At 36.5% G+C, this 27,323-nt stretch overlaps 2 protein-coding genes across 6 annotated transcripts in view; both read right to left on the reverse strand.

The window, feature by feature from the left end:
- Nucleotides 1–27,323, reverse strand: part of IPO11 (importin 11) — a 209,311-nt gene that overhangs the window by 24,330 nt on the left and 157,658 nt on the right. For 2 of the 4 annotated variants that reach the window (XM_032279909.1, XM_032279919.1), the window contains exons 28-29: nt 11,699–11,794; nt 1,269–1,353 (exon numbers count right to left, since the gene is read on the reverse strand). In XM_032279909.1, coding sequence (XP_032135800.1) covers nt 1,269–1,353; nt 11,699–11,794 — 181 coding nt within the window. Of the gene's footprint in view, nt 1–1,268; nt 1,354–11,698; nt 11,795–23,968; nt 24,055–27,323 lie in introns of those variants that run through there. The other 2 variants (XM_032279928.1, XM_032279937.1) reach the window with 2 other exon arrangements.
- On the reverse strand, nt 1,326–27,165 carry LRRC70 (leucine rich repeat containing 70). 2 transcript variants are annotated; one of them, XR_004269573.1, is made up of 4 exons: nt 25,562–27,165; nt 23,097–25,107; nt 11,699–11,794; nt 1,326–1,353 (listed from the first exon to the last, which is right to left on the reverse strand). XR_004269573.1 is itself a non-coding variant. In XM_032279950.1 (2 exons), exon 2 carries the CDS (start codon nt 25,067–25,069, stop codon nt 23,201–23,203), a length of 1,869 nt encoding a protein of 622 aa, XP_032135841.1. In that variant the 5' UTR covers nt 25,070–25,107; nt 25,562–27,165; the 3' UTR covers nt 23,064–23,200. The 2 variants fall into 2 exon arrangements, 1 of the variants encoding a protein (XP_032135841.1); XM_032279950.1 differs by lacking the exons at nt 1,326–1,353; nt 11,699–11,794 and having other exon boundaries at nt 23,064–25,107.

Below are 27,323 nucleotides of genomic sequence, written 5' to 3' on the forward strand. Positions count from 1 at the left end.
TGGTACAATTGGTTTAATTATATGCTGTTGTGCTGACATACTTTTCAAGAACCTATCAATGATGTTAAATGAGGACTTACTAATATGCACGTTGTTTGGGGGAAGAAAAGGAATAATATTAAGAGTTTTAACAACAATTTTTCAGTTCACAGGCCCTGGAAATTTGCTAATCCAATTTCTACCACTTTTCACAGATAAGGCAAAAACAGTTCTAAAAAGACAAGGTGACTTGCTCAAGGTCACAAGTAATAGTACAAACAACACTAGAATTCAGGTCCTAAGAATCCTTGGATGTTGTCGTTTTCCCTATATTAGGTGCTACGGATATGATATCTAGCATAAAAGCAAAGTAAAATGAGTTAAATTCAAACAGTTTAAAAGAAGGCTCTCAGAGCAGTGCAATATTAGCTACAAGCTACGGATTAAGCCCTTGAGGGCTAATATGTAGTAATGCAAGGTGTAAATACAATGTTCAGATTAAAATGATAGCTAACACTTACAGAGTAATTATTAGGTATCCAGTATTATTCCATAACCATTTTATATATTTATTTATTCTACCTATGAGCTAGATACAATTGCTTTCATTTTGCAAATGAGGAAAGAAGCTATAATAAAGCTAGCTAAATGATGGGGCCAGAAAACAAGAAAAGATTCCAAAAGAAACGGGGAAAAAAAGTTTCTTATGTACCTATTTTACATTCATGATCAAAATAAATATTTAAACATTCAAGATTATACATAATTTTAAAGGCAAGATATTTTAGATATATGCTATTTTTTTTTTTCCTTTTTTCCTTATCAGATTCCTCTGGTGAGAATTACTGGTTTTTACAAAAAGTTAGTGGTTAACTTAAGGGCATTCTTTTTTTACAAAAGCCTGTGATGCAGATCAGCAAAAGGCCATGTAAAGATCTATACAATAATAGGGAATGCAAGGAAATTTCAGTACATCTTCTCAAAACAGAAGAATAAACATTTCAACTTAAATAAGGTTTGCAGGTCACACGTTTTCTGTAAGTAAAACACTAAATCATCTGCTCTGCACTAAGACAAGCAACAATTACTTCAGATGAAAAGTTAACCTCAACTTCCTGTACTAGGAATAAAATTTATCTGTTTTAGGGCACACTTTGCACTAATTCTGTAACATGGGATAGATGGATAGATATACATCTGGATGGACAAATGGACTACAGTTATTTCTGAACCTACAGAAAATGATAATATATGGTTCTTAATTTTTAGAAGCTACTTTTATAACTTACCATCTTTTTCCTCTTATCTTGCTCTGTGGGTGGTTCTTCATCTTCTGTAACTTTTGGTTCCTCAAGATGAGACATCAACATACAGCTATAATAATTTTTTAAAAAACATGTTTTAAATAAATAAACAATGTCTATAGACACTTAATAAGTCCTTAAAATCACTAAGAACATGAACAATTTTATGTACCAAAATGTGAGAAAAAGACTAGATAATCTAGATTTAAAATTTAACAAAATTTTTGAATTATGAAAAGATATCTCACTATAAAAAGGGTCCCACTAAAACGTTTTAGAGCATTTTACTTGCACATTTAAGATAGTAATTATTTTTATTTTTTGAGATGGAGTTTTGCTCTTGTTGCGCAGGCTGGAGTGCAAAGGTGCTATACCAGCTGACCACAACGTCCGCCTCCCAAGTTGAAGTAATTCTCTTGCCTCAGCCTCCTGAGTAGCTGGGATTACAGGCATGCACCACCAAGCCCAACTAATTTTGTATTTTTAGTAGAGGGTTTCTCCATGTTGGACAAGCTAGTCTTGAACTCCCAACCAAGTGTTGGGATTACAGGAATGAGCCACCGTGTCCAGCCAAGAGTAATTTATAGGCAACTTCTGAAACAATGAAATATCAACTGACAAAGTAATGCATGTATACTCTTTATATGTTATTAAAAAATGACACAAACTCTTAAAATACTTCTTTTCCCCTAATTTTCACATCTACAAAGTTTTATACATGTAATAATTTAAACATCACAAACATATTAATTATGTGACAATCTATCTTGTGTTCCAAATGACATTACTGTGCTGTGAGAAACTTGTCCCTGAGAGCTTGTAATTTCTGGGTAGTTATAAACCATTTTATTTTTATTTTCTGCACCATGCTCTTTACCATTAGCAGAGATAACAGAAACAGTTTCCTGTTCAGTCAATATTGGTTCCAGGGAGACCAGAAATGAACACTATCTAGTGAATCAAACCGATGGAACAAACCCCACTGTTTACTGATTTGTAACAGAAGAATTCAGTAATTTATCAGCATGATTACAGGTTCTTAACAAATAAACTGTGGCAAAGACAGTTTGTTTTGTAGCAAGTATAGGTGAAGGATAATTCCTGACTCAGCTGTGTAAATAGCTTTTAATATAGAATTAAAACACAGGTGCTGATACTAGAAAACTTGAACAGGCTTATTTTTGCAGTGGAAATGAGTGTCCTTCATTTCTATTTCCTACCATTAACAAAAACAATGTTTGGGCTGGGTGTGGTGGCTCATGCCTGTAATCCCAGCACTTTGGGAGTCCGCGCTGGGCAGATCATAAAGTCAAGAGATCAAGATCATCCTGGCCAACATGGTGAAACCCTCATCTCTACTTAAAAAAAAAACAAAAAACAAAAATTAGCTGGGTGTGGTGGTGCACGCCTGTAGTCCCAGCTACTCAGGAGGTTGAGGCAGGAGAATCGCTTGAACCCAGGAGGCGGAGGTTGCAGTGAGCCAAGATTGCACCACTGCACTCCAAAATGGTGACAGAGCAGGGGGAGTTTGGAGTGACTGCCTCTGATCCAGTCAGTGCCTACTGGTGTGATCAAAGAATAAAAACCTTAGGCTAGAAATAAGAAGTCCCTGAAAAACAGCAAGAACCCAATCCCTAACTTGCCTCGACCTCTTGGGGCTGCAATGCTTTTGTCTGCCATGACATAATACGAGTATGGAACAAGTAGCTGGCCAGTAAACTCCATCCGACACAAAGTGAGACAATTACATTATTCTAACAAGCCAAAAGCTAAAAAGGTCTACATCCCAATTTGTATTTTAGAACTGAATAGTAATATGGGGTTCTTTTACACTAGCCAGTTTGTCTGTTGCAGATTTGAATTCTAACTGCAACGATCATGGATCTGCATGAAAGCATGCTCTATTTTGCATCAAATTCTTCCACTGTATTCCAAAATCTGTTAACTTACTCATATGGTGAATGCTCTCTGTTTTGCCTTCCCTAAATTAAAAGATTTATCATATTAAGGCCAGGCATGGTGGCACACACCTGTAATCCCAGCACTTTGGGAGGCTGAGGTGGGCGGATCACTTGAGTTCAAGACCAGCCTGGGTAACATGGTGAAACCCCTTCTCTACTAAAAAAAAAATACAGTAACTAGCCAGGCATAGTCGCAGGTGCCTGTAACCCCAGTTACTTGGCAGGCTGAGATGGAAGAATTGCTTGAACCTGGGAGGTGGAGGTTGCAGTGAGCTGAGACTGCACCACTGCACTCTAGACTGGGTGACAGATCGAGACTCCATCTCAATCAAACAAATAAAAAGATATATTAATATTGGAGCATATTCTGGAGATACATACATACATATTTTGTTTCTTTCACTGACCAAAAACTAGACAAAAAACAGTATTTGAAAAGCCCAAAGCTAAAACTGTCATGCAGAAAAATTTTCAATTAAAAGTCAAATCTCGTTTTGTTGACAAAGATTAAAGATAGACAATCATGTTTTACATAAAAGACATGTAAAAATTTCTAATGAACTAAAATGTGTAGACTGTGCATGCATTAATAGTTATGCTAAAAACAGTAAACACAACAGTTTAAAATAGGAATGACTAACATGAATATAAGTGGCCACTCCTCCATTCTAAACTCATGGCAGAAATCACCAAATAGATCTAGGCACTCCAGTCCGCTAAATAAAAATCTTTCTCAAGAAGAAACTCAACCAGCTAAACAGAACCAACAGGTGTTAGCATGAAAAAATAAAGCCTTTTAAATCATTTCTGGGTTTAAAAGATACCTGAAGTAATACCTTTCATTTAGTCTATACAAACTCTGCCCTAAGTAGTTCAGCCATTTTACAGATGAGAAAAGGCTGAATTTACAAACATTAATTGGGCACTGATAAATAGTATTTTACCTCAAAATTTTTGTAGTTTAAATGAACTTTTCTCTACTTCAGGGTATCAAAATTGGATGCTTTCAATTTGCTCTTATTCCAGCACCTGAACAGAGTCTAAGTGCATCTGTCTACAAAAAGCTTAGTTCCACTCTACCTGCAGCCCATCTGTTTACACAGGAGGGATAGCTGGGGGCAAAGTCCAAGTATTCAAGTCACTTTCTTGATGTCCAATATCAGCGATTCTCAAACTTGAGCTTTCAACTCAACCACCTGAAGGGCTTTGTTAAAGCACAGCTTGTTGGGCCCCACTCCCATAGTGTCTAATTCAGCAGATTTTGATGGAGCCTGAGAATCTGCATTTCTCACAAGTTCCTCTGTGATGCTTTCTCATCATTTCCCACATAATGTTAATGCTGCTGTTGTTGTTGAAGAAGTTGTTGGGGGCACACATTTTGTTAATCACAGTCCTGTGTTAGGCCAAACCACCCAAAGTGCTTCCTACTTATATTTTTTTTATGTCTGGCTTCCAATAAATTGACTTTAATAATGATTTTTTTTTTTTTTTTTTTTTTTTTTACTGCTATGTAACTGACTTTCAACTAGGCTGATAAAAAAAATGATTTATGGGCCAGGCGTAGTGGCTCATGACTGTAATCCCAGCACTTTGGGAGGCTGAGGTGAGCAGATCACTTGAGGTCAGGAGTTTGAGACCAGGCTGGTCAGATTGGTGAAACCCCATTTCTAATAAAAATACAAAAATTAGCCAGGCGTGGTGGCACATGCCTGTAATCCCAGCTACTCGAAAGGGTGAGAAGAAAGAACTGCTTGAACCTGGTAGGCAGAGGTTGCAACGAGCCGAGATCATGCCACTGCACACCAGGCTGGGCAACAGAGCGAGACTCCAGCTCAAAAAAATAATAACAATAAAGATAATAATTTATGGGTTGCTTCACATATGACAAAACAGACACTATTCAGTTGGTCTCTATAGTGGGCACTTCGCTTGCCTATTTAATCAGCCTCTTTCTTAACTGAGCCCTGAATCTGTCCAATTATCCTCTTCTTCCACGCTACCACTGTTTCAGAAAAAGCTGATCCCATCCCCAATGCCAGTGGTTCAATAAGTAATCATGGAACTCCCATTTCCCTGGTCAACGATTACTTTCAGCAGGGGCATGTTTAAGGAATTCTGGCCAATCAGGCATAAGAAGACGTCTAATGCAATCATTTCCAGGAAAAGTTTGCTTTGATCTTTAAAAAGACATGAGGAGGAAGATTACTTATCTGTCACGGGCAATGCCACAAACTGTAATGCCTAAAACTACTTTTCATTGATAAGGGATGGTAGCCTGCAGATGAGGTTAATGTGCTGAGGGGATGGGGTAGAAAAAACCTGGGGTTTGATGATGCTGCTAAGGCCACAGTGAGCTAATCCTGCAGTCACTTACCTACAATCATTAGGTTATCAGAAACAACTAATTCTTTATTGTTAAAACGGAAAGCCCTTTAACAGGGTCTTATATAAATACCTCATGAAAAATGCATTTCTGGGCTCAGGGCATGACACTCCAATGAGAATAAATATAATTATGAGTCTCTCTCTCCTGTGTTAAATATTTAGCCTAAAGTTTCCTCCTCACATATTTTAAGTTCAACCTGAAGGTCTCTCTGTACATAGCAAAGTGTAACCTAACTGGAAGTGTAAAGAGACTGTAACCCACTCTTGTACCAGTCAGAGTTTCACAGGTGGCTGACTGTTGAAACCATGTTCAAACAAGGCAAACGCAGAGCTGTAACCAATCTAGCTGTTTCTGTACTGTTTCCCTTTTCTGTACCTCACCTTCCCTTTCCTGCTCATAAATATTATCTTGACCAGGTGTTGCCCTGAAGACACTGTGAACCGATTCTGGTTCTGGGGGCTGCCCAATCTGTGAACAATTACTTGCTTAATAAAACTCTTGTTAAATTCTTATTAAAATCCCTTCAATCCTGTGTTAATAGTTTTCTGTTATAATGAGCACGTGCTTTCTTATGCACTGTCTCCAATCCTCTTACAGTCACTAGACTGAATATAAGCAACTAAATACTGTATATTAGCAGTAAAGACAAAGTGCCATGAAGAAACAGGGAAAGATGCAATGATTCTTCCTGTAAGTCTGGAATGCAATTTTAGCGGTAGATATTTGCTAAGGAGGGTAAGGGTGAGGGCTTGATACACCAAGAAGCAGGAATATTATTAGTCAAGCCATGAGTATAAAAATGTATGGCACGTTTACAGAATGATGAAGAATTCAGGGAGGCAAGAGATAAAGCTGGTGACTGAGTCAGCACAGAACAGAGCCCCATTAACTTGATCCTGTAAGAAACTGGGTTTTTAATTTTAAGTGGGGCTGAATGGATCAGAGGCAGGCAAGTTATGAAAGAGGGACTTCAAGGCCGGGTGCGGTGGCTCACGCCTGTAATCCCAGCACTTTGGGAGGCCGAGGCGGGTGGATCACGAGGTCAAGAGATCGAGACCATCCTGGTCAACACGGTGAAACCCCGTCTCTACTAAAACTACAAAAAATTAGCTGGGCATGGTGGCGCGTGCCTGTAATCCCAGCTACTCAGGAGGCTGAGGCAGGAGAATTGCCTGAACCCAGGAGGCGGAGGTTGCGGTGAGCCGAGATCGTGCCATTGCACTCCAGCCTGGGTAACAAGGGAGAAACTCAGCCGTATGTTATCTTAACTTGGAAAGAACCAGGGACCTCCTAAGGAGGTCACGAGGATCTACACAAGTTAAGATAACATACAGATGTCAGAATCCAGGAACCAATGTTTCTTCTAGTATTCTCTAGTCCATTCTGAAGAGCCGTCTGGTGGGTCAATGTATTGAATGAAGGAAAAAACACTTTATAAAAGCCTAATTTTAACTTTTGGCATCCCAGGTTGTTCTACTGGTCTAAGACCACTCACCAGCATCCACCCTGCCAGTCTTCCTCCACAATAGACCAAAGTAACCTTTCTAAGCATAAATCTGATTATGTCCCTCCAGTGTGGAAAGCACCAGTGGACCTCCATTGACTACAGAATACAGAATAGTTTCAATTAAGACTATTTCCTTTAGACTTGGTATGTTTTGTACTTTCTAGCCATAAAAACCACAATTTATGAGTCCTTTTCTAATCAAATTTTAGTGGCTCTAGACATCTTAAAATGCTGGCTAAATTCTTTTTTTTTTTTTTTTTTTTTTAAGACAGGGTCTTTGCTCTGTCACCCAAGCTGGAGTGAAGTGGTGCAATCAACCCACAGCTCACCGCAGCCTTGACCTCTCGGACTCAAGCAATCTTTCCACCTCAGTCTCTGAAGCAGCTGGGACTAAAGGCATGTGCCTGGCTAATTTTTAAAATCTTTTTTTTAGAGATTGGTCTCACTCCTGGGCTCAAGAGATCCTACTATCTTGGCCCCCTAAAGTGCTGGGATTACAGGCGTGAGCCACTGTGCCTGGCAGCTAAATTCTTTCTTCCTTTTTACTTCCCAAAACTTGGCAAGGGATTGTCAATTTCATTTCCCAATATTCCTTTCAACAAAAATATTATTATTTTTTTTTTATAGTAAAAGAGAAACACTCTAACCAGACAAGCAGAAATCAAAGAAGGCAAATCTCTAGCCTCAGGAATATATTTTCCTGGCTTAATAAAAACTCTAGTTAAAAAAATAAAAAGAAAACAATCAACCAAACCACAAACCCAACAACAAAACCCCAACAAATAAACAGATTCATAAACTCTCAAAATGGAATTCTTCTTTCATCTAAAAGAATTCATTTCTGTACAACCTTGAAGAAATATTAGCATCAAGATTAGTAACAGGCAACTGTTGACTATCTATTTATCTTGGAAGATAAATGTTTCTAAGTTTAAAAAAGAAGGATCATTAGAAGGGAAAATAAAAACCCATTTCCATGCTCACACAAAACGTTGTTTAAATTTAAAAATGCCTGTTTCAATATGTTATGAGGACAAATCAAGGTATAAAAATCACAGGCTACTAGGTATAAGCATGACTATGTTAAAAAAACTATATATGCATGTGTGTGTCACATGTCACCCAAACTACAAATACCTTTCAACCCTCTCTAGCCATAGCTACCTATCCCCATTTCCTGCTAATCCTTCCTCCAAAATCTATCTCAAATGCATTTTATCACTGCTCACCAAGGTAAGATTACTGTAACAGCTACCTTTATATGGTCTTCCCACCTCCACAGTAGTAGGTTCTCAATTTTCACAGTGTATATGAATCACCGTGTTTCCTGTTTGCAATGCAGATTCTACTGTGTGACCCTCAAATATTCTGATGTGAGTCTGCACTGAGGAAGCAAAATCTGCATTTCTAACAAGCATTCCAGGTTGTTCCCCTGGTCTGAGACCACTGCCCCTTTGGTTGTCCTCCACAATGCATCAAAGTGACATTTCTAAGTATAAAACTGATCATGTCTCTCCAGTGTAGAAATCACCAGTAGACCTCCATTGACTACAGAATACAGACCACAATTCTTTGTATTTCACAAAGGTTACTTCACTAGTTGGCTCCAATCCACTACAAACCCTTAGGAATTATTCTGTTTCCCTGGCCTCCTTTCTCTCTTGCACCTGGTATTGTTCCATTGGTCCCTATCTACCCTTCTAGGCTGTGGGCTCTTTCACATCAGAGACTCAGTTGCTTCCTCACACTGCACAGTGCCTGCCATAAACAGTGTGAATAAAAAGATGATCTGTCAACAAGGCTTTGTTAGTGTGATGGCTAATTTTGTGTCAACTTGACTGAGCTACTGGGTGCCCAGCAATCTGGTTAAACATTACTCTGCATGTATCAGTGAGGCTGTTTCTGGATGAGATTAGCATTTTAATATATAAACTGGGTAAAGCAGTTTGTTTTCCCCGTGTGCGTGGGCCTCAGCCAATCCATTGAAAACCCAAATAGTACAAAAACTCTGACTAGATGAGGAAGAATTCATCCTCTGACTGCTTCAAGCTGTGACCCTGTACTTCTTCCACCTTTAGAGCCAACTAGCTAAGTAAACTGTGAAATACAATTGTGGCTGTATTCTATACTCAATGGAGGTTCACTGGCGATTTCCACACTGGAGGGACTTCTGACTTACACCATGGGCTTTCCTGGGTCTCAAGCCTGCAGACTGTCGATTTTGGACTCCTCAGCCTCCATAATCATGTGAGCCAATTCCTCACAATCAATTTCTTTATATATCTTTTTGTCTCCTGTTGGTTCTGTTTCTTTGGAGAACCCTAACACGCTACTGATGCAGGTGAAGTAAACAGAATTTTCTGCCTTTTTTCCAATTCACTCAGTTAAGAGACTATAATAAGAATTCAATATAACCAGAAAGATTAACTTTTTTGAATAAACTGTTTAAATAAACAAGAAGGAGAAGTTGAAGGCCAGGTTAGCTACGTAAGTATGTATTTTATGTTTCTCATGCAGACTTTTCTGAAAAGTTATATAGTTAACTCATTTAAGTGACTTTTCAGAAAAGTCTATGTGAGAAACATAAAATACATACTTATGTAGCTAACTTTACTTATCCCTTAGAGTCTCATGGACTGTAATTTATAGAACTCTATGTAATTAATAGAATTACAAAGTAGGAAGATTTAATAGAGATCTAGTCTAACCACTCTTAGAAACAGAGACACAGAAAAGGTAGGTAATTTGTTTCTCAACTGTGTTCCCATATGCAAAGTACCACCCCAGAGTAAAAAGAAATCACCAAACAAATCTGGGTAAAAAAGAAACCAGTGGTCAGATACGTTCTAGCTACTAATCAATATAAAATGCCCAAGTCTAGGCCTTTGTAGCCGGGATCCTAAAACTGGTTTTCCTTACTTTCAACATTTTCCCCCTTCCAAAGCACACCCTTTTCTTCAAGGCTGAGCTTGGCATATTGAGATCCTGACTCATCTTGACTCTTCCACAAAGGTGAAGTGTCACTCCACTTTTTTTTTTTTTTTTTTTGTATTTTTAGTAGAGATGGGGTTTACTCATGTTAGCCAGGCTGGTCTCAAACTCCTAACCTCAAGCATTTCGCCTGCCTCAGTCTCCCAAAGTGTTGGAATTACAGGCGTGAATAAGTTGCGCCCAGTCAACTTTTCAGAGCCATGATATCCTGATTGTTAATACTATGAGGTTGCACTAGATTATTTCTAAATTTTCTAGTAACTTTCAGGCTCTCACCTCTTCCAGCTAAAATATGTTATAATTTTGTTCTACTTCCTACATCCTAACCCATATCCTTCCCTGAAGACTGTAACACATAGTGCCTTTTTTCTTTCCCTGATTTACTATTAAAGCAAAATTTAGAATTGTACTGTTTGGTGTGCCCTGCACAAACAGACGTAACTGTCTGTATTCATTACTAGTGTTTTAACTGTGCTATCAGCCATGTCTTCCCCTCAGCTAAACTGTATACTCCAAAGAGGACAAGGAACATCTGATTATATCCTAAATATTTCACATGTAGTTGTAAACTTTGTCACATATTACGTATACAATTTACCGTCATGTGCAGTTGATATGGTTTGGCTGTGTTCCCACCCATATCTCATCTTGAATTGTAGTTCCCATAATGCCCACGTGTCATGGGAGGGACTGAGTTAGAGGTAATTGAATCATGGGAGCAGTTACCCACATGCTGTTCTCGTGCTAGTGAGTGAGCTCTCACGAGATGAGATGGTTTGATAAGGGGCTTTTCCCCCTTTGCTCAGCACTTCTGCTTCCTGTCGCCATGTGAAAAAGGATGTGTTTGCTTCCCCTTCTGCCATGACTGTAGGTTTCCTAATTTAACTCACAGCTCCTCCCCAGTCCTGAGGAACTGTGAGTTAAATTAAACCCTTTTCCTTTATCAATTACCCAGTCTTAGGCAGTTCTTTATAGCAGCATGAGAATGGACTAACACAGTGGAAAACCCTTACATTAACTTAAAAAGAAAAAAAACTGCCTACATGCATGAATGCTTTCTTGTTTTTGGTTTGTAGTCTGAAAAAATTCCACTTCATATGAACTCCAGTGTTCTCAAAAGCTAAGTGACATGTCAGACACATTTTGTTAACATATTTAATAAGATTCAACAACATATATCTGCTAACCATATTTGTCAACAAAATATGATTCAAGTAACAGTCTTTTCTATTTGCTAGAGATGGCATTATAAAGAAGAAAGTTGAAAAAAAGAGCATGCTGAAAACATACTAGGAAAAAAACTTACATGCTAAAAAATATTTGAAATTGTAAAAAATCATCAAACAATGATTAAATCAAAGAAACTCAGTTCAGGTTGTTGCTGTAACATAATAAAGCTGGTATCAAGATCAAACAATAAATATCATAAGCAAAATAACAAAAACTTTTCTGTACAAAAGACAAATTATAAAACTTCCATACTGTGCTTATACAGTGATGGTAAATAAAAATCTTGCAGCATGTAATTATTCCCCAAATCCAACAGTGATTAATTAAATAATGCACCTACTCTTTATAAGTTCCTGTTTCAGGATCTTCCGTCATGACGTCGTGCAGGCCTTCCACTGAGATGTTTATAATCCCACAGAATTTATCTTGGATAACACTAGAATAAAAGAAAAGCAAAACAGGTTAACTGGAGTACTAGAACAGGTTAATTTTTTTTCCCCTAAATATCCTCTTGAACAAGAAGAAAAATTTCAGTTCCTAAATACAAAAGAAACTTTCAAAATATATTTCTTAAAACAAAAATTTTAACTTTGCCTATAACATTATAAAATTCTTTTTCACTAGATTATTCGTATGTTTAAATACTAGATGGGTAGATTAGATAGAAAAGGACTATTTTAATATTCTTGGATTTATTATAACAGTGTTATGTTACTTTTATAACTACAAAGACAAACATACAGAGTATTGACAAGTAAAAATTCCTGCTCTTCTAATGACACTGTAAAGAAAAAGGACATGCCATATTCTGGAAGAAAATATTTGCAAAACAAGTATCTGCTAATGGACTTGAATCTAGGATGTAAAAAGAACCCTGAAAACGCAGTAAGATGACAAATAATTTCAATTTAAAATAGGAATCAGGTGCAGTGGTGCAAGCCTGCTGTAGTCCTAGCTACCTAGGAGGCTGAGGCAGGAGGATCTCTTGTGGCCAGGAGTTCAAGACTGCAGTGCACTATGATCACACTTGTGAACAGCCACTGCTTTCCAGCCTGGACAACATAGAGAGATCCATCTCTTAAAAGAAACAAAACAAAAACACTTTTATAAAAAAAGGCAAAAATGTGACAGACATTTCGCCAAAGATACACAGATGACATGTGAGCATGCTAACAGGATGCTCATCACCATTAGGCATTAGGGAAATTCGAATTAAATAATAACAAATATTTTTTTTTAATTTAGTGTGTTTTTTTTATTTTTTATAGATTTGGCGGTAAATCTGTAAAAGTGCAGATTTTACAGACTTTTATAAAGTCTAAGGAGGAAAACAGGCAGGCAGTAACACAAATTTTTCAATTAACTTTTCAAAATAGTTATATAAGCTAAAACTGATGATGCAATACTTTTTAATAATAGCAATCCCAAGACAGAAATGGATCAGAACCTTAATCACCTTAGAATTTTCTCAGCTCTAACTAGAGCATAATTATGCTATTTATATATCGTACCTAATTAGTATTTAAAGTTATTCTTGCATTATTATATTTTAAAAACAGAAAGTAAGTCAAGTTAGGGTAATTTAAGAGACTAAACAAGTTTTTAGGCACTAAAACTCACAACCAAATAAAATATTCCCTTAACTATATTTATCTGCTTATTTCTTTCAACGGGGTTAAGCAAAGAACAACAATTTATTGAAATAGTCAAAGGAAGAAACAAGCCCTGATTTATCAGCTTTATTCCAGAATTTCTACAACAGTAGAGACTACAACAGTAGTAACATTAAAAAAATAGTTTTCCACTTTTCCCACCAGAGGAGGAAGAGCTGACAATCGGAAGAGCCCCTGAGCAAGGAACAAACTTAGCTGAAATCACCTACAATTGGCAAGCAATGATAACGGAGATGGTGGAGTATCCACGCAGCTGCCAGCAGCTAGAGCCAAGACTGAAATCCAGAACCTTATACTGATCAAACCCAGAGGGCAGTGCTCCAGGCTTGACCTCACCATGCTGAGAAACTGCTTTTCAGAGGGCTTCTACAGAGCTCACAGCTCATCTTTTAGAAGAAGTCATCTCTAGCTACTCTCAGTTTCTAGGCTTCGCAGGACTCCCTTCAGCCTAGAGCAATGCAGCTTCTGACCCTACAACTCCATAGACAGAGGACATCCATTTTTGAAATCTAGAGGCCACACTTCAGTCTACCTCATGAGATAGCTCTGTTGGGTGGATAACACTGGTCTCCCTTCCTGAAGACTCTGCTTTTTTGCCTTCTGTGAGCATAGCTTCTTCTGGTCACTCTTGTTCTCTAGCATAGAATTCTTCTCTGGGGGGTCCTTCGGCATCATTATTGCCCAGGGGAGTACAAAGGACCACATAAGGGAGTATGATTGTTGGTAAGAAGCCAAGATCAGTCCACATCTCAAAAAGAGATGGTAGCAGGCTGAAATGGTTTGGTGGCCATGGGAATAAAGAGAAAGGGGCAGATTTGACAGATGTTTAATGGGTAAACATCACAGGATTTGGCAACTAATTGGCTATGGAAGATAAATGGGAGGAAAGAGTCTAGGAGAACTGCTGGGTTTCATCTTGAGTGGATGACTTGGCTAGGTTAGTGACTTCACTCAATACAATAGGAGGTATAAAAAAAGCAAAGACATAAGAGAGAAGATGATAAAAGTGGCATCCTAGAAAACGAGAGAGTGACCAACACCAAAAGTCAAGCAATCAGATAAATCAGGTTCTAAGCTGAGGAAGGGGACTGACAATTCTTTCAAAAAGCTTCTCCATGGAGGGAAACAACAGCGTAATAACCAGAGGGAGTGCAGGGTTGAAGGGGTGTTTTTTTTGGCTAAGGGAAATGGACCAGTAGAGGTTGAGCAGCTGAAAGTGCAGGTGACAAGATGGTGGCTGAAGGAGCAAGATCCCAGAGATGGGATGAAGTGGGATCATAACAGAGGCAGGGCTGAACAGAAAGCATATCTCCTTGCATGAGGCAGCAGGACACAGATGGACATACTCCCTTGGAGGCTGATAGGGGGAGGCAGAAATTCCTGCATTTTGAACTTTCCTCTCTCTGTGAATTAGAAGGTAAGGTTATGTATTAGGCATGTGGGTGACGAAGTAGTTGGGAGCCAGATGGTGAATGTTTATAGTACAGGGTCCTGACCAAGGACAAAGGTTGCTCAATGGCACTGAGGTCCAACTGCAATTGAATGCCCTAGATTTTTAACAGCCCCAATCTGTATACTTCTATAATTTTTAGTTGCTATATTTTACACCCCAAGCAAATATTCATAGGAAGAAACTGAGTTAGGCAATTCAGGTTTGGAAGATTGCAAAGCCGGTAATGTTTGAGGATGAGTGGTTTAAAGAGCTGAGGGTATGAATCAGAAGGCTGAGTTGACCACAGGGCACCAGTTGGGTCAGGTAGAGAATGGGGTTAAGGGGAGGGGGAGGAAAAAACCCTAACACCAAGTGCAAGCATCAAGGTTTATGCCAAACATGGTGGCTCACACCTATAATTCCACTTTGGGAGGCTGATGTGGAATAGTTACTTAAAGCCAGGAGTTCAAGACTAGCCTAGGCAACAAAATGAGACCCTTGTCTCTACAAAAAATAAGAAAATTATCTGGGGGCAGTGGTGCATGCCTCTAGTCCCAGCTACTCAGTCCCAGCTATGAAGATGATTGCTTGAGCCCAGGAGTTCAAGGTTGCAGTGAACCATGATCGCACCACTGCACTCCAGCCTGGTGACAAAGCAATACACTGTACATAAAAAAAAAAAAAAAAAAAAAAGGTTTAGTGGTAAAGAGTAAGAAAACTGGAAAATATGAAGTTACAATAAGGCAGGATATTAGCGTTTTGAGCATGGAATGTATGGATAAAGTGGAAGTGCACAGATTTGAAAAAGAAATCCAAGTCTTGTAGGGCCAATTGTAAGGCCATGCTTGAAACCATTCAGGGTGGCAGAATGTGTGATGAAGACTGCAAAGCAGATTCGAGGCCTCAGTGACTCCTGCAAAGTGAGTGTGAGACTGGTAGAGAGCTGGTGACATAGCCAGATGGCAGGGACATTCTGACCCCTTCCAGACCTTATGGAAGTAGCAGAAAACTGGTCAGCAACAGAGCCTCAAATTGTGGCTTCACCAGTGACTTAACTACGTGGCCTTGGGCAAGTCAATTTAACCTCTCTATGCCCCACTTGCCTCATCAGTAACATGAGGACATAATAATACCCACATGCAAAGTGCTTATAACAAGGCCTGCCACACGTACTAGAGCACTGCTTAAATGTCAGCATCATCACAATTTCTCATTTGAACAATGAGGGGTTAACAGTCATTCTCTAAGTCTCTTAAACTTTTTGGTCTTGGTATCCTTTTACACTATTAAAAACTGCTGAAGATGCCAAATAACTTTTTAAAAAATGTATTATATCTGTCAATATTTTTCAGAAAAGAAACCTGAGAAAATACTTTAAAAATATTTACACACTTAAAAATGTAATAAACTCATTACCACAGGGCACCAGTTGGGTCAGGTAGAGAATGGGGTTAAAAGCGAAAAAAATAAAACAAAAATTTTTCCCCACACATGTTTTCCAGGACACAGCCTTGCAAATACTTTCGTCATTCGAATGGAAACATACAACTTTTCTACTCAGTAATTCTCTGCATGGTCATGGAAAACTATATTAATAAATCTAGCTCCTCTGAAAAATACTAGCAAGAAAATAAGCTAAAAAATCATAGTGGAAATTGACTATCTAAAAGTTGAATTTTTTTGCATTCAAAAATGATCCTTATAAAGACTTTTATATACTAAATTATTCCTCAGATGTTTTATTTTTTGAGTACACACATACATACACACACACACACACACACACACACACACAGCAGCACTGCCCTCCCCCAACAAAACTATTCTTCAAGACCATAAGAAATAACTAAAATGATCTGTATGTAATGGGATAAGAAGAAATTACCATCCTATGTGATTTTGCTGTAAGAAACAATGCCCAGTGAAGGCATGCTAAGGTTCCACGAAAAGGAGATGATTAACGACTACTATAGAACTGTTTGGAAAAAATAAAATAAAAAAAAATTTAAGCTAAGCAAAAATGCTTGAATAGTTATTTAAAAAGTCACTTGACAGAATTGGGTTTTTTAAAAAAGTGATATAAAGGAGTTTATCAGAGACTCGGTAATTAAGGAGCTACGGGTACAACTTCAACATTACAGGTATTGGGAAATGATGAAAATAAAGCTATACAATATATAATTACAAGGTAATCATGAACGTATATTTTAAGAACAAACCAAAAGGCCAACTCTGTTAACGTTACTGAAGTTATATGAAAAGGTAATTGTATCGTGGGATTAAATTCCTGGAAAAGTCTTGTACACCACACAGCTCAGGTCAAAATGAAGACAAAATGCTCTGGAAAACAGTGTTACATGATCAAATAGGGATTTTGACTGATAATGATGAAGGCACCAGTGTCAAAGTTTGCAAGAAGCATTTGAATAAAATTGTATCGTGAAATAAAAAAAAATCTCTAAAGCAAAATTTCACATTTAAATATACATACATGTAATTAAACTAACAAATTGATAAAATAGATATTTGACTATTTTTTTAGAGCTTTAGAATAATAATGTATTCCAGTTGCCCAAAAATATTTATACTCAATGACCTTTCTCTGAGCTCCAGAACCCGAAGTCCACCAGTATCCTTCTCATCCACTCTTGGCACTCTCACAATCATCTCAAACTTGAGATCCAACACCAAACTTACGAGTGCCTCCCCAACAAAAACAAGGAAACCAAAAACAAAAAAGAAAATCAAAAACAGGCTCTCTTCCTGTTTTCCTTAACTGAATAAAAAGCATCTCTATCAACCCAGTGACTCATGCTAGAAACCAGGGATTCAGTTTACCTTTCTTCTCATTCACCCTTCCAATTTACCCTTCTCATTTACTCAATTCATCACCCAATTATGTCAGATTTATCTCTGAAATTTTTCTTGTTTCTCCTCCTCCATATTCCTACTATTAACACTGTGCAACAAGCCAATTCTGTCTCGAATTTAGAGTTTAAACTACTGCCTACTTTCCCAAACAAGGAAACTTCTACTCTTGACTTCCTCTAATCCATTCTCTATATAGCAGACTAGAATGCTTTTACAAAATCAGGTATCTTTTCCTTGCTTTAAAGCGAAAGTTTATACCTTTCAATAACTTTCCATTACATTTAGAAATCCAAGCCCTTAATCCTAGTTTACTCAGCCCTATATGACCCAGCTCCTGCCCAGTGCTCTGACCTTACCTAGCCTCACACTGTTCTCCAGCTTCATCAGCTCTCTTTAACACTTTCTAGTTTCTGGGCTTTCACAGGGCCTTTCCATCTGCTAAGAACTGTATAATCTGGATTTACCTAGTCAGTAGTGTTTATACTAAGACTACAACTACTATATAACAACACTGAAGGTATGGTCGTGATTCTAGAAGATGGTATTTAAGGATGCTTCATAGATGAGAAGCAGGTAAAAGGATAAGGGAGCTTCAAAAGCCAAGGCTTGAGAAACTGCACTACAACATAAAAACTTTTGCTCCTCAGAGCCTCAGACAAAAATACAAACTTACGTATTAACTCGTGTATCATAAAAAATATATGACAAAAAACAATAAGGTTGCCAAAAGCCAAAGATCCAAACTAACAACAGGCTAGGGTTTATGTGCATGTACTGAAAATTCCACGGACATGGGAAGAAATGGAGACAAAAGAAAACCAGAAGACAATGTATAAATGTAAGGTCTCCACATTATTCAGGATAAGAAAACTACTTTCTACTAAATTATAATGTCCTCTATCACACGATGTCTCGGAATTGAGTCAAGCAATGAAACAAGGCACATCTAGGCCAGCAGGAGGTATACTATACATTCTTCTCTCTCATACTGCTTTCTCCAACATTTCTCTTTTAATCCACCAGGCTTCCGACATTAAAAGAGTGCAGCCATACAAGCTTACTAGCTTCAGCAAAGGGATGACCAGTGGTAGAGGGCACTTAAAAGGGTTCATACAGGTAAGTCCAGTACGAGGAAAGTCAAACATAAATTTTAATAAGAAATAAGAAGGTCTAAACAAAGTCTAATAGTAAACAGAACAGCCTGTTTCGCTTCACATAATCCACATTCCTTCCTCTTAATGGAGCACATCGTACTTTAAGTTCAAATATACATTTTTCTAGTTTGGAGATTAGTAACAGAGGACCAGTAAAGGAGTTGGAGCTGTATTAAAAAACAAACAAACAAACAAAAAAACCCAGGTCTCAACAGAAAAGGTTCGTTTGAGATCAACTTGGTAGGAAGGCCTGGCATTAAAGCTGTTTGTTGGAAGCTTGAAAGATTCCCTGGGCTTTCTTCGACTTTTTTTTTTTTTTTTTTTTTTTTTTTTTACACCGTGTAAGAATAAATACAGGAGATTTTACTGTTTTTTTGTTGCTGTACAGCTAAGTTAATTGAGTAAAAATGTCCTAATTACTTGTTGGTCCTCCTTCACCTCCAAGCTTAAAACTTAGACGTTTATATAATGCCTAGAGGCTCAAGAAGTGTCCACATATGTATTACATCTGAATGTTCTATTTCTTGACCTCAGGGGTAATTGTGTGTCTACTTCTGTATGTGATGTATTTATCAATAACAGTTTTAAAAATGTTTATAGGGAAAATATTTGTCATGCATTAACACTGATACAGGTGAGAGCTGGATAAACTGTACTATTACTCTACTACAAAGTACATAAAGCAATAGAAAAGACAGCAAAAATCTGTCCAATGGTTACTCAAAAGACCCAGAAGGCCATGAGGCAGAGTAGATCAACAGAGCGACCCTGGTTTTCTAGTTGAGTCTAAATCAATTAGAAGTTATATTTTCAAAAAGCAAAAATTTTGATAGATTTTCTGAACAGCCTTCTTTGAATTTAGGAATTTTGTTTTTGGATAAAAATACTTTGTTACATAAATTTTTCTGAACTTCACATAGGCAGCTGTGTTGCTTGTGAACATCTTTAAGAGGATATGATTTAGGTGATAAGAAGTGGGGCATGGTGAAGTTTTCAGCTTACCTTACGTATTTCTGCACTGTTTAAATTTTTTCCCAATGAACATGTACTTTTAGTAATTAAAGAAAAAAACATAATTAGAGTTGTAGGAGTTGGGAGTATATAACAAAAAAAAGAATACATTATTAAAAATGTCTCTCAAGGTGAACAACAAGATCAATCCTCCATAACAAAACAAATTACTCAGGAAAAGTAACATTCATTTAAAATATATTCACATTTTCTGCTGAAATTATAATCCCAGAAAAAGTATTAAGCTAAGCAGGGAAAAGCCAACCATCGTTTGAAAACTCTTTGGAGTTGGTGGGGCTTTACTTTATTTATGCAATTTCTAATATATCTTAAAACTACTCTTCAGCTCCTTTCTGGTTTTCTCTCAAATACATTAACATAGTGGTTCTCAATGTGCGGTCCCAGACCAACAGCATCAGCACACTTGTGAAATTGAAAACTCACAGGCTCTATTCCACATCTACTGAATCAAGAACTCTGGCTTGGATATTCATTTGCAGAAGAATGAAACGGGACTATTTCTCATTGTATACAAAAATCAAGTCAAGATGGATTAAAGACTTAAACATAAGATCTGAAACTACAAAGCTACTGGAAGAAAACACAAGGAAAACACTTTCAGACACTGGTCTAGGCAAAGATTTTATAGCTAAAACCTTAAAAGCGCAGGCAATAAAAACAAAAAAGACTTCAGAAGGACTATTTTAAATGAATATGCTTCTGCGTGACAAAGGAAACAAGAGTGAACAGAAAACACACTGAAGGGGAGAAAACATCTGCAAACTATTCATCTAACAAGGGGCTACTATCCAGAATATACAAGAAGCTCAAACAACTCAACTACAAACAAGTAAACAAAAAAGCCACAAAATAATCCCATTAAAAAGTAGGCAAAAGACATGAATAGACATATCTCAAAGGAAGACATACAAATGGCCCAGAGGTATATGAAAAACATTCAACATCACTAATCACTAATTGCATTTGAAATGAAAATGAAAACCACAATGAGATACCATCTTAGCACAGTTGGAATGGCTATTATTAAAAAGACAAAAAATGACAGATGATGGTGAAGATGCAGAGAAAGGGGAACTCATATACTGTTGGTGGGAATATAAGTTAGTACAGGGATTTCTCAAAAAACTAAAATTAGAACTATCATCTGACCCAGCAATCCCACTACTGGGCATTTATTCAAAGGAAAAGAAACCAGTATGGATACCTGCACTCCCATGTTTACTACAGCACTATTCACAATAGCAAAGATCAGGAATCAACCTAAGTGTTCATCAACTGACAAATAGATAAACAAAACTGTGGTATACGTACACAGTGGACTATTATTGGGCCATAAAAAAGAATGAAGTATTGTCACTTGCAGGAACAAAGATGGAACTAGAGATCATTATGTTAAGTGAAATAAGCCAGGCACAAAAAGGCGACTATGACATGTTCTTACTCATATTCCGGAGCTAACAAAAAGTTGATCTCATGAAGGTAGAGAACAGAATGATAGATACTAGAGGCTAGGAAGGTTGTTTGTGTATGCAGAGAAGAAGATGAAAAGAGGCTGGCTAATGGGTACAAAAATCTTGTTAGATAAAAGGAATAAGTTCTAATGTTCAATAGCAAAGTAGAATAGCTATAGTTAACAACAATATATTGTATATTTCAAAAAAGCTAGAAGAGAGGCCTTGAAATGTTCCCAACACATAGAAATGATAAACAATTGAGGTGATACCCCAATACCCTGAGACCTGATCATTACATATTCTATGCATGTAACAACATCACACGTATCACATAAATATGTATAAATATTATCAATAATACTTTTTTAAAAAAGAAAAAAACTATGGGAGGGGTAGAAGGAGTCAGAGGCAGCAAACTGTGTTTTTATAAGGCTACCATTTGATTCTGAGTTTGAGAACCACTCTATTATGGTATAATAAACAGTATTGCATTTTATTATAATTATTTTCATTTCACAATATAAACTTGATAATTATCATTTGGTTTAAATACTCCCAGATAACATGTTCCAGGCTAATTTCATATGGATTGCATTTTTTAATAATTAAAAAACACAAATTTGGGGGAAAAGGAAGGACATGAACATGAAAGATATAATGCTTAAGAAAAAATTTTAAATACATATTTGTGGTTCAGGTAACTAGTAACAAACCAACGAGCATGGTCACTTACTATAATGCCTAACATTCTGCAGAGGGCTACACAAGTACAAATTCATGCTAATGAAGAGAAAACATTACATTACTTCCATGACTTCAATTACTATCTACATTAAAGATTCTCAATCGAGGGTACTAACATCTCCTAGGGATTCTCTCAACTTCCACAAGGTCTTATTCTTCCCCACCCACCTATCTCCCAAAATCATGGCCCAACTGGTTATTGTTACTGTAAAGGGTGTATCATACACTTCCAGTGTACTGGATAAATGAAAGTTTAAGAATTATTGGTCTTTACCGTAAGACCTCTCTCCTGAATTTCTGCATGCTATATATTTCCAATTGGAGATCTAATAAGAACCTCAGATTCAATCTGTCTAAAACTCAGCTCATCATTTTGCCTCATTCCTTTTCTTTCCTTAGCTTAGTGAATACAGCACAAAACTGCCTAAGCCAAAAACCTAACATCTTTGACTTCTCCCTCCCCTGCTACCCCTCAACCAATCACTAAGGCAGTTCATTTTACTTTCAAAGTACCTCTTGATCCATCTATCCTTTTTGCCAGTATCCTGGCCCAGGCCTCCAGAATCTCTTCCCTGGATTAGTAATTCAGATTCATACTCAACTAATTCTGGCTCCAGTTTTATTGTTCCTTCCAGAGAAAGGGAACTTTCTAAAGGGTAAATCTAATCATTTCACTCTACTGCTTAAAATCCTTCAATCAAGATAAAGCATGTAACTACAAAGGTTTCATCACCTGATCTCTGTTTCAGGCTTTAAATCGCATGCCATCATTCATGACTCCAGCCATACTGAATTGTAGTTCCTGAAAAGCAGTATCTTCTCTTCTGTTAAACCCTCTGACACGGTGTTAGCTCTTTTCTCTGGGCTAACTTCTATTTATTCTTCATGATCCAGTTTTGACGTCACTTTTTTTCATAAAACCATCTCTCACCTCCACATATGTTATACTCAGTAGCATCTCTAAGTACAGTACTTATCATCATACTGTGCAGTAATCATGTATCTCCTCCTTTAAATTTCAAGCTCTACGTAGAATAAGAACTATGTCTATTTTTTCATATTACAATCCTAGCACCAAACAGCAATACACCATGAAACTGAAAGCATGAGTTCTAGTCAGAGAGGCTCAAAAATTGTTACAAGCTGTCAAAATTTGGGACAGTTACTTAAACTCTAAGATTCCTTACCTGTAAAGTATAGCTAATACCACCTTTCAAGGCTATTCATGGATTAAATATATATAATATGTGAAACATTTGGCACAATGCTTGATACACAGAAATGTTAGCTATTATTACTTAGTACGCATCAAAGAAAATATCTGCTAAATGAATACACTATTCACAAATTATTAAAAACATATTTTAATAATGCTAACCTCATATAATTCATTGTATTTCCAAGTATATACTTCTATAAGGAGGTTTCAGTTTTAATCATGTCCATGGCACCAAAGTTTCTTATAGACAATATTTACTTGAGTTATAAAGCAGAATGTTCAAAAAGAATGACCTGTGCCTCATTTTCAGGAACAATCTGTTTATGAAGTCGAATCTGCTCCAAGCCAGGACTTTCTAGAAAATTTGGATTACTGTTACAAATTGAGGCAGTTACATTATACCTTGCTGACTGATAAAAGCTGTAGTATTCAAGTCTATTTTCCCTTGAGTTTTCTAGTGCCTTTAGTTTTTGTTTAAATTGAACAACTTTGTAGATCAAAAAAATGATTAAAACACAAGCTAAGATGAAAAAAGCCAGCAAAATGTCAAAAGCCTCATTCAACTTCTCAACTTCTTGTGTACAAATCAGAGATGTTTTCCCTGACATTGAAGCAGCATCAATCGGTAGAGCACTGTTTTTTTCCAAGTTCAAGGTAACAGAAGTAGTAAGCTGTATCTGCACAGGTAACACTGCTGTAGTCTCTAATGGATTACCAAAGGCATTCTCTTGAAAAAATCTACCGGCAGGTGAAGTAGATTTTCGTTCCCAGAAAGTAATGCTCTCAGTCTCAGTATTTTCCAGAGGATTGCCACTGGTGGTTACTTTAGGCCAGGCCATCATTAGTGCAGTAGTCTTGTGATGAATGTGAGGAGATTTTACAACAACCCAAGCTCTGGATACATTTGTTGAAGACGTAACACAATTTGTAATGTTAATATAACGTAATGCTCTGCCACGCATGGATGGGGGATTCTGACAATAGATGTTTAGGGTAATGGCTGAAGATGTTAGCCAGTCTCGAAGGCCCGCAAGTTTGCAGTTACATTCCCAAGGATTAGAATTTGCCTGAAGATGAATCAATGAAGACAATGGCTTAAGGACCCTTGGATGCAAGTCTGTAAGATTATTAAATGACAGATTAAGGATCTTCAAAGATGCTCCCATGTTTTCAAATGTATCATTATCAATGCTAACTATTCTGTTTCTATCTAACTTAAGGTAAATTAAATTCTTTAACAAACTAAATGTGTCAGAATTTAAATTCTCTAAATCATTATGACTTAAGATCAAATGTTTAAGATTATTAATTCCACTAAATCCATCCCTAGTAATATTTCTAATTCTTGAATTTTTCAGAAGGAGATATTCCAAGTTGACAAGTCCTTTAAATGCAAAGGGCTGTATTACTTCAATGGGATTATGAGACAAAGAAAGTCTTCTAAGACTTTTAAGTACTTCAAAGGCATTTGATGGTACTTTTGTTAAAGTATTACTTTCTAGATACAAACAAGCAAGGTTTCCAAGATGCTGAAACCCTGAGTCTGATATTCTCAAAATGTTATTGTTTGATAAGTCAAGTATCCGAAGAGCAACCATACCAACAAAGGTACCACTTCCAAGAACAGTGAGGCGATTCCTTTGTAGATTTAAGTACTGAACTGAAACTAGATCATTAAATACTCCTCTTGGAACAAAAGATACCTGATTAGACTGTAAATATAAATTACGAAGATTTACCAGTCCCTTAAATATTCCAGGATCTAAGCGTTTGATAAAATTATTATTTAGAAATAGAAAATATAGATGCCTCAATTGAACAAAGGCTTTTGGATATACATACAGAATGTTAGAATTATCCAAATACAGTGCTACAAGAGAATGAAGTCCTGTTAGTTCACTTTCATTTATATAAGATATATTATTTCCAGTCAGATACAGAAAAACTGTACTTTCAGGAAAATTCTGAGGAATACTCGAAAGGCCTAGGTTACGGCAGTTAATTTGTCTCCCAGTGCAGAGCTGACAAACAGACGAACATCCAAGTATTTCTTTGTGAAGTAATAATAAAATATAACAGGTAACAAGCAGAAACAGTCGTAGGCAAAGCAGAGAAAACTGTAATCCATACATATCCCTGTTCTTGGTTTTTCTGTTCAGATCAGAATTGGCTATAAAAAGAGAAGGTAAAGCTTAAATCATCAAAACTTCATCAAATGAACGCTTTTTTTAATACTATAACTTCTGTATTGTGTTAATTAGGATCAGCCAATAATACTATCATAAATCATACTATGGTAATAGCATTAAATGAGTATGGAATACATTCTAGAATTATTAACATGATCAGGCCATTAACCCATTATTTGACAAAATAGTTCAGATTAATGAAACATTTGCTAAGTTAACTTAAAAATTACAATTGATTACAACATAGGTGACAAATGATACAAGAATGAGAATCTATGAATTTAATATGTCCCTTTAACAACACAGCCTAATATCAAACATTATAATTTATAAAAATACAAATTCACTACAGAACAATTAAACTCTAAATTACAGTTTTTCACAAAACTATTTTTCATGTCAGCTATAAGTTCATACTTAAGTAAATAATCTTACCAGAAACAGGAAATTCATATTATTAACGCTCAGCTGATTCAGTAAAGGTTTTCTTTCTAAATCTGAAGAACGACATTTCCAAACTCCATTTTGTTCTGTGGCACTGCTGACCTCCACCCCACCACCTTTTTTTAAAGTCACAGTTTGCTCAGGAAACACCACTCTTCACATTGGTTCCTTTAGAGTCAATGTGTAAAACAGAGGTTGCCATGGATACAGGAAGCTGAGCGACAGGAAGTAATTTTATCTGTGTTTCAAAAGTATTACTGAACGGAAATCTCGGGAACTTATTTTTTCTGAATGCAGTTAGAGTTTTCCTAACATACACATCGAAACATCTCCTATAATTTAAAAATCATAGTTTTTACAGAATACCTGAAACCCTTAGTTATTCAGAACCTAAACATAAACAACAGACTCTAGCTATCAACAACATAGCTATTAAATGGAAAAGACTAGTTGAAATAAGATGCATAGAGAGTAAGATAATTTTTGTAGGCTTTATAACGAATAAAATATTTACATTGTTTTAAATACATATTGAAGACTTCAACTTTATGCTTTATTCCTTTAATAAAAATAGGAAAAAACAATTTAGAATGGTGAACACAAATGTTGTTATATTATCCTCTAGTGCTCTTTTTAAAATTTTCAAAATATTTTTGGTGGCAAAAACTACTGGGTACTACTTAACATGTTAAGGTACTAACTAGTAGTTAAGGTATTAATTAGTATTAAGGCACTAATTGGTTGCCATGGGTTATAAGACGGTAATAAGCTGCATACCAAATTACTGACATAGGTTATCTTTGCAAGAAAAGTTGGGGAGACTGAAAGTGGCGATGTTTTTGCCCTATATATATCTGAATTAGTTTGAATCTTTTAGAACAAAAATGGGGAATTTTAATGTAATTTAAGAATTTAAAGAATTGAATATAAATTATTTATATTATATATTGTTCAGTCATTAACTTTCCAAAAGGCTAGTTGCTTAAGCTTTCTAATTCTTTCATTAATATTACTAATACCCTGATAATATTCCTAAAATATCAATAGTTATATAATTGTATAGAACTTTTCTTTGATGTTAAAGCAGTTTTATTTCACATCAAGACAACAATTACTTTACATAATAATTATGTCCACACTAGATACCTGAAATAATATCTAGCACTATCTTTCTATGACTAAAAATTCAGAAATGCATACTGAATAGCAGATCTTTATCAAAATGATTTATGGTTCTTATAACTATCCTTTATGGCTGGCTATTGTTACTGCTATTTTATGCATTAAAAACCAGAAAACAAAACAAATGACAAAAATGACATGAACTTGAGGTAGGGCTAGGTTTCTCAGGTCCACTTGGTTTAGTACTTCCAATAACATACAAAGTGATATGAGGCTTGTCCCACGGATTTTTCAATTGCATAATATAACTTAAAGAGTTAGGAAAAAGTCAGAGAAAGGGTCTTTTGAAATAAAAATTAATTTAAAGGGAAAAAACCCACACAGTAATATAACCAGAGTATTAATTTTGTTCTCTATGGCAAAAATAGCTAACACAGTCAAAGAATACTTATTAGTTCTCCCATTCTGTAGGCTGCCTGTTCACTCTGTTGATAGTTTCTTTTGCTGTGCAGAAGCTCTTTAGTTTAATTAGATCCCACTTGTCAATTTTGGCTTTTTTGCCATTGCTTTTCGTGTTTTAGTCATGAAGTCTTTGCCTATATCTATGACCTGAATGGTATTGCCTAGGTTT

Source organism: Sapajus apella, unplaced genomic scaffold (assembly GCF_009761245.1).
Source record: "Sapajus apella isolate SASKATOON/1434 unplaced genomic scaffold, GSC_monkey_1.0 scaffold1, whole genome shotgun sequence".
NCBI lineage: Eukaryota > Metazoa > Chordata > Mammalia > Primates > Cebidae > Sapajus > Sapajus apella.

What these genes read in the sequence shown, in the direction of transcription:
- LRRC70 (XM_032279950.1), bottom strand. Translation starts at nt 25,069, where the DNA reads ATGTATGGATTACAGTTTTCTCTGCTTTGCCTACGACTGTTTCTGCTT.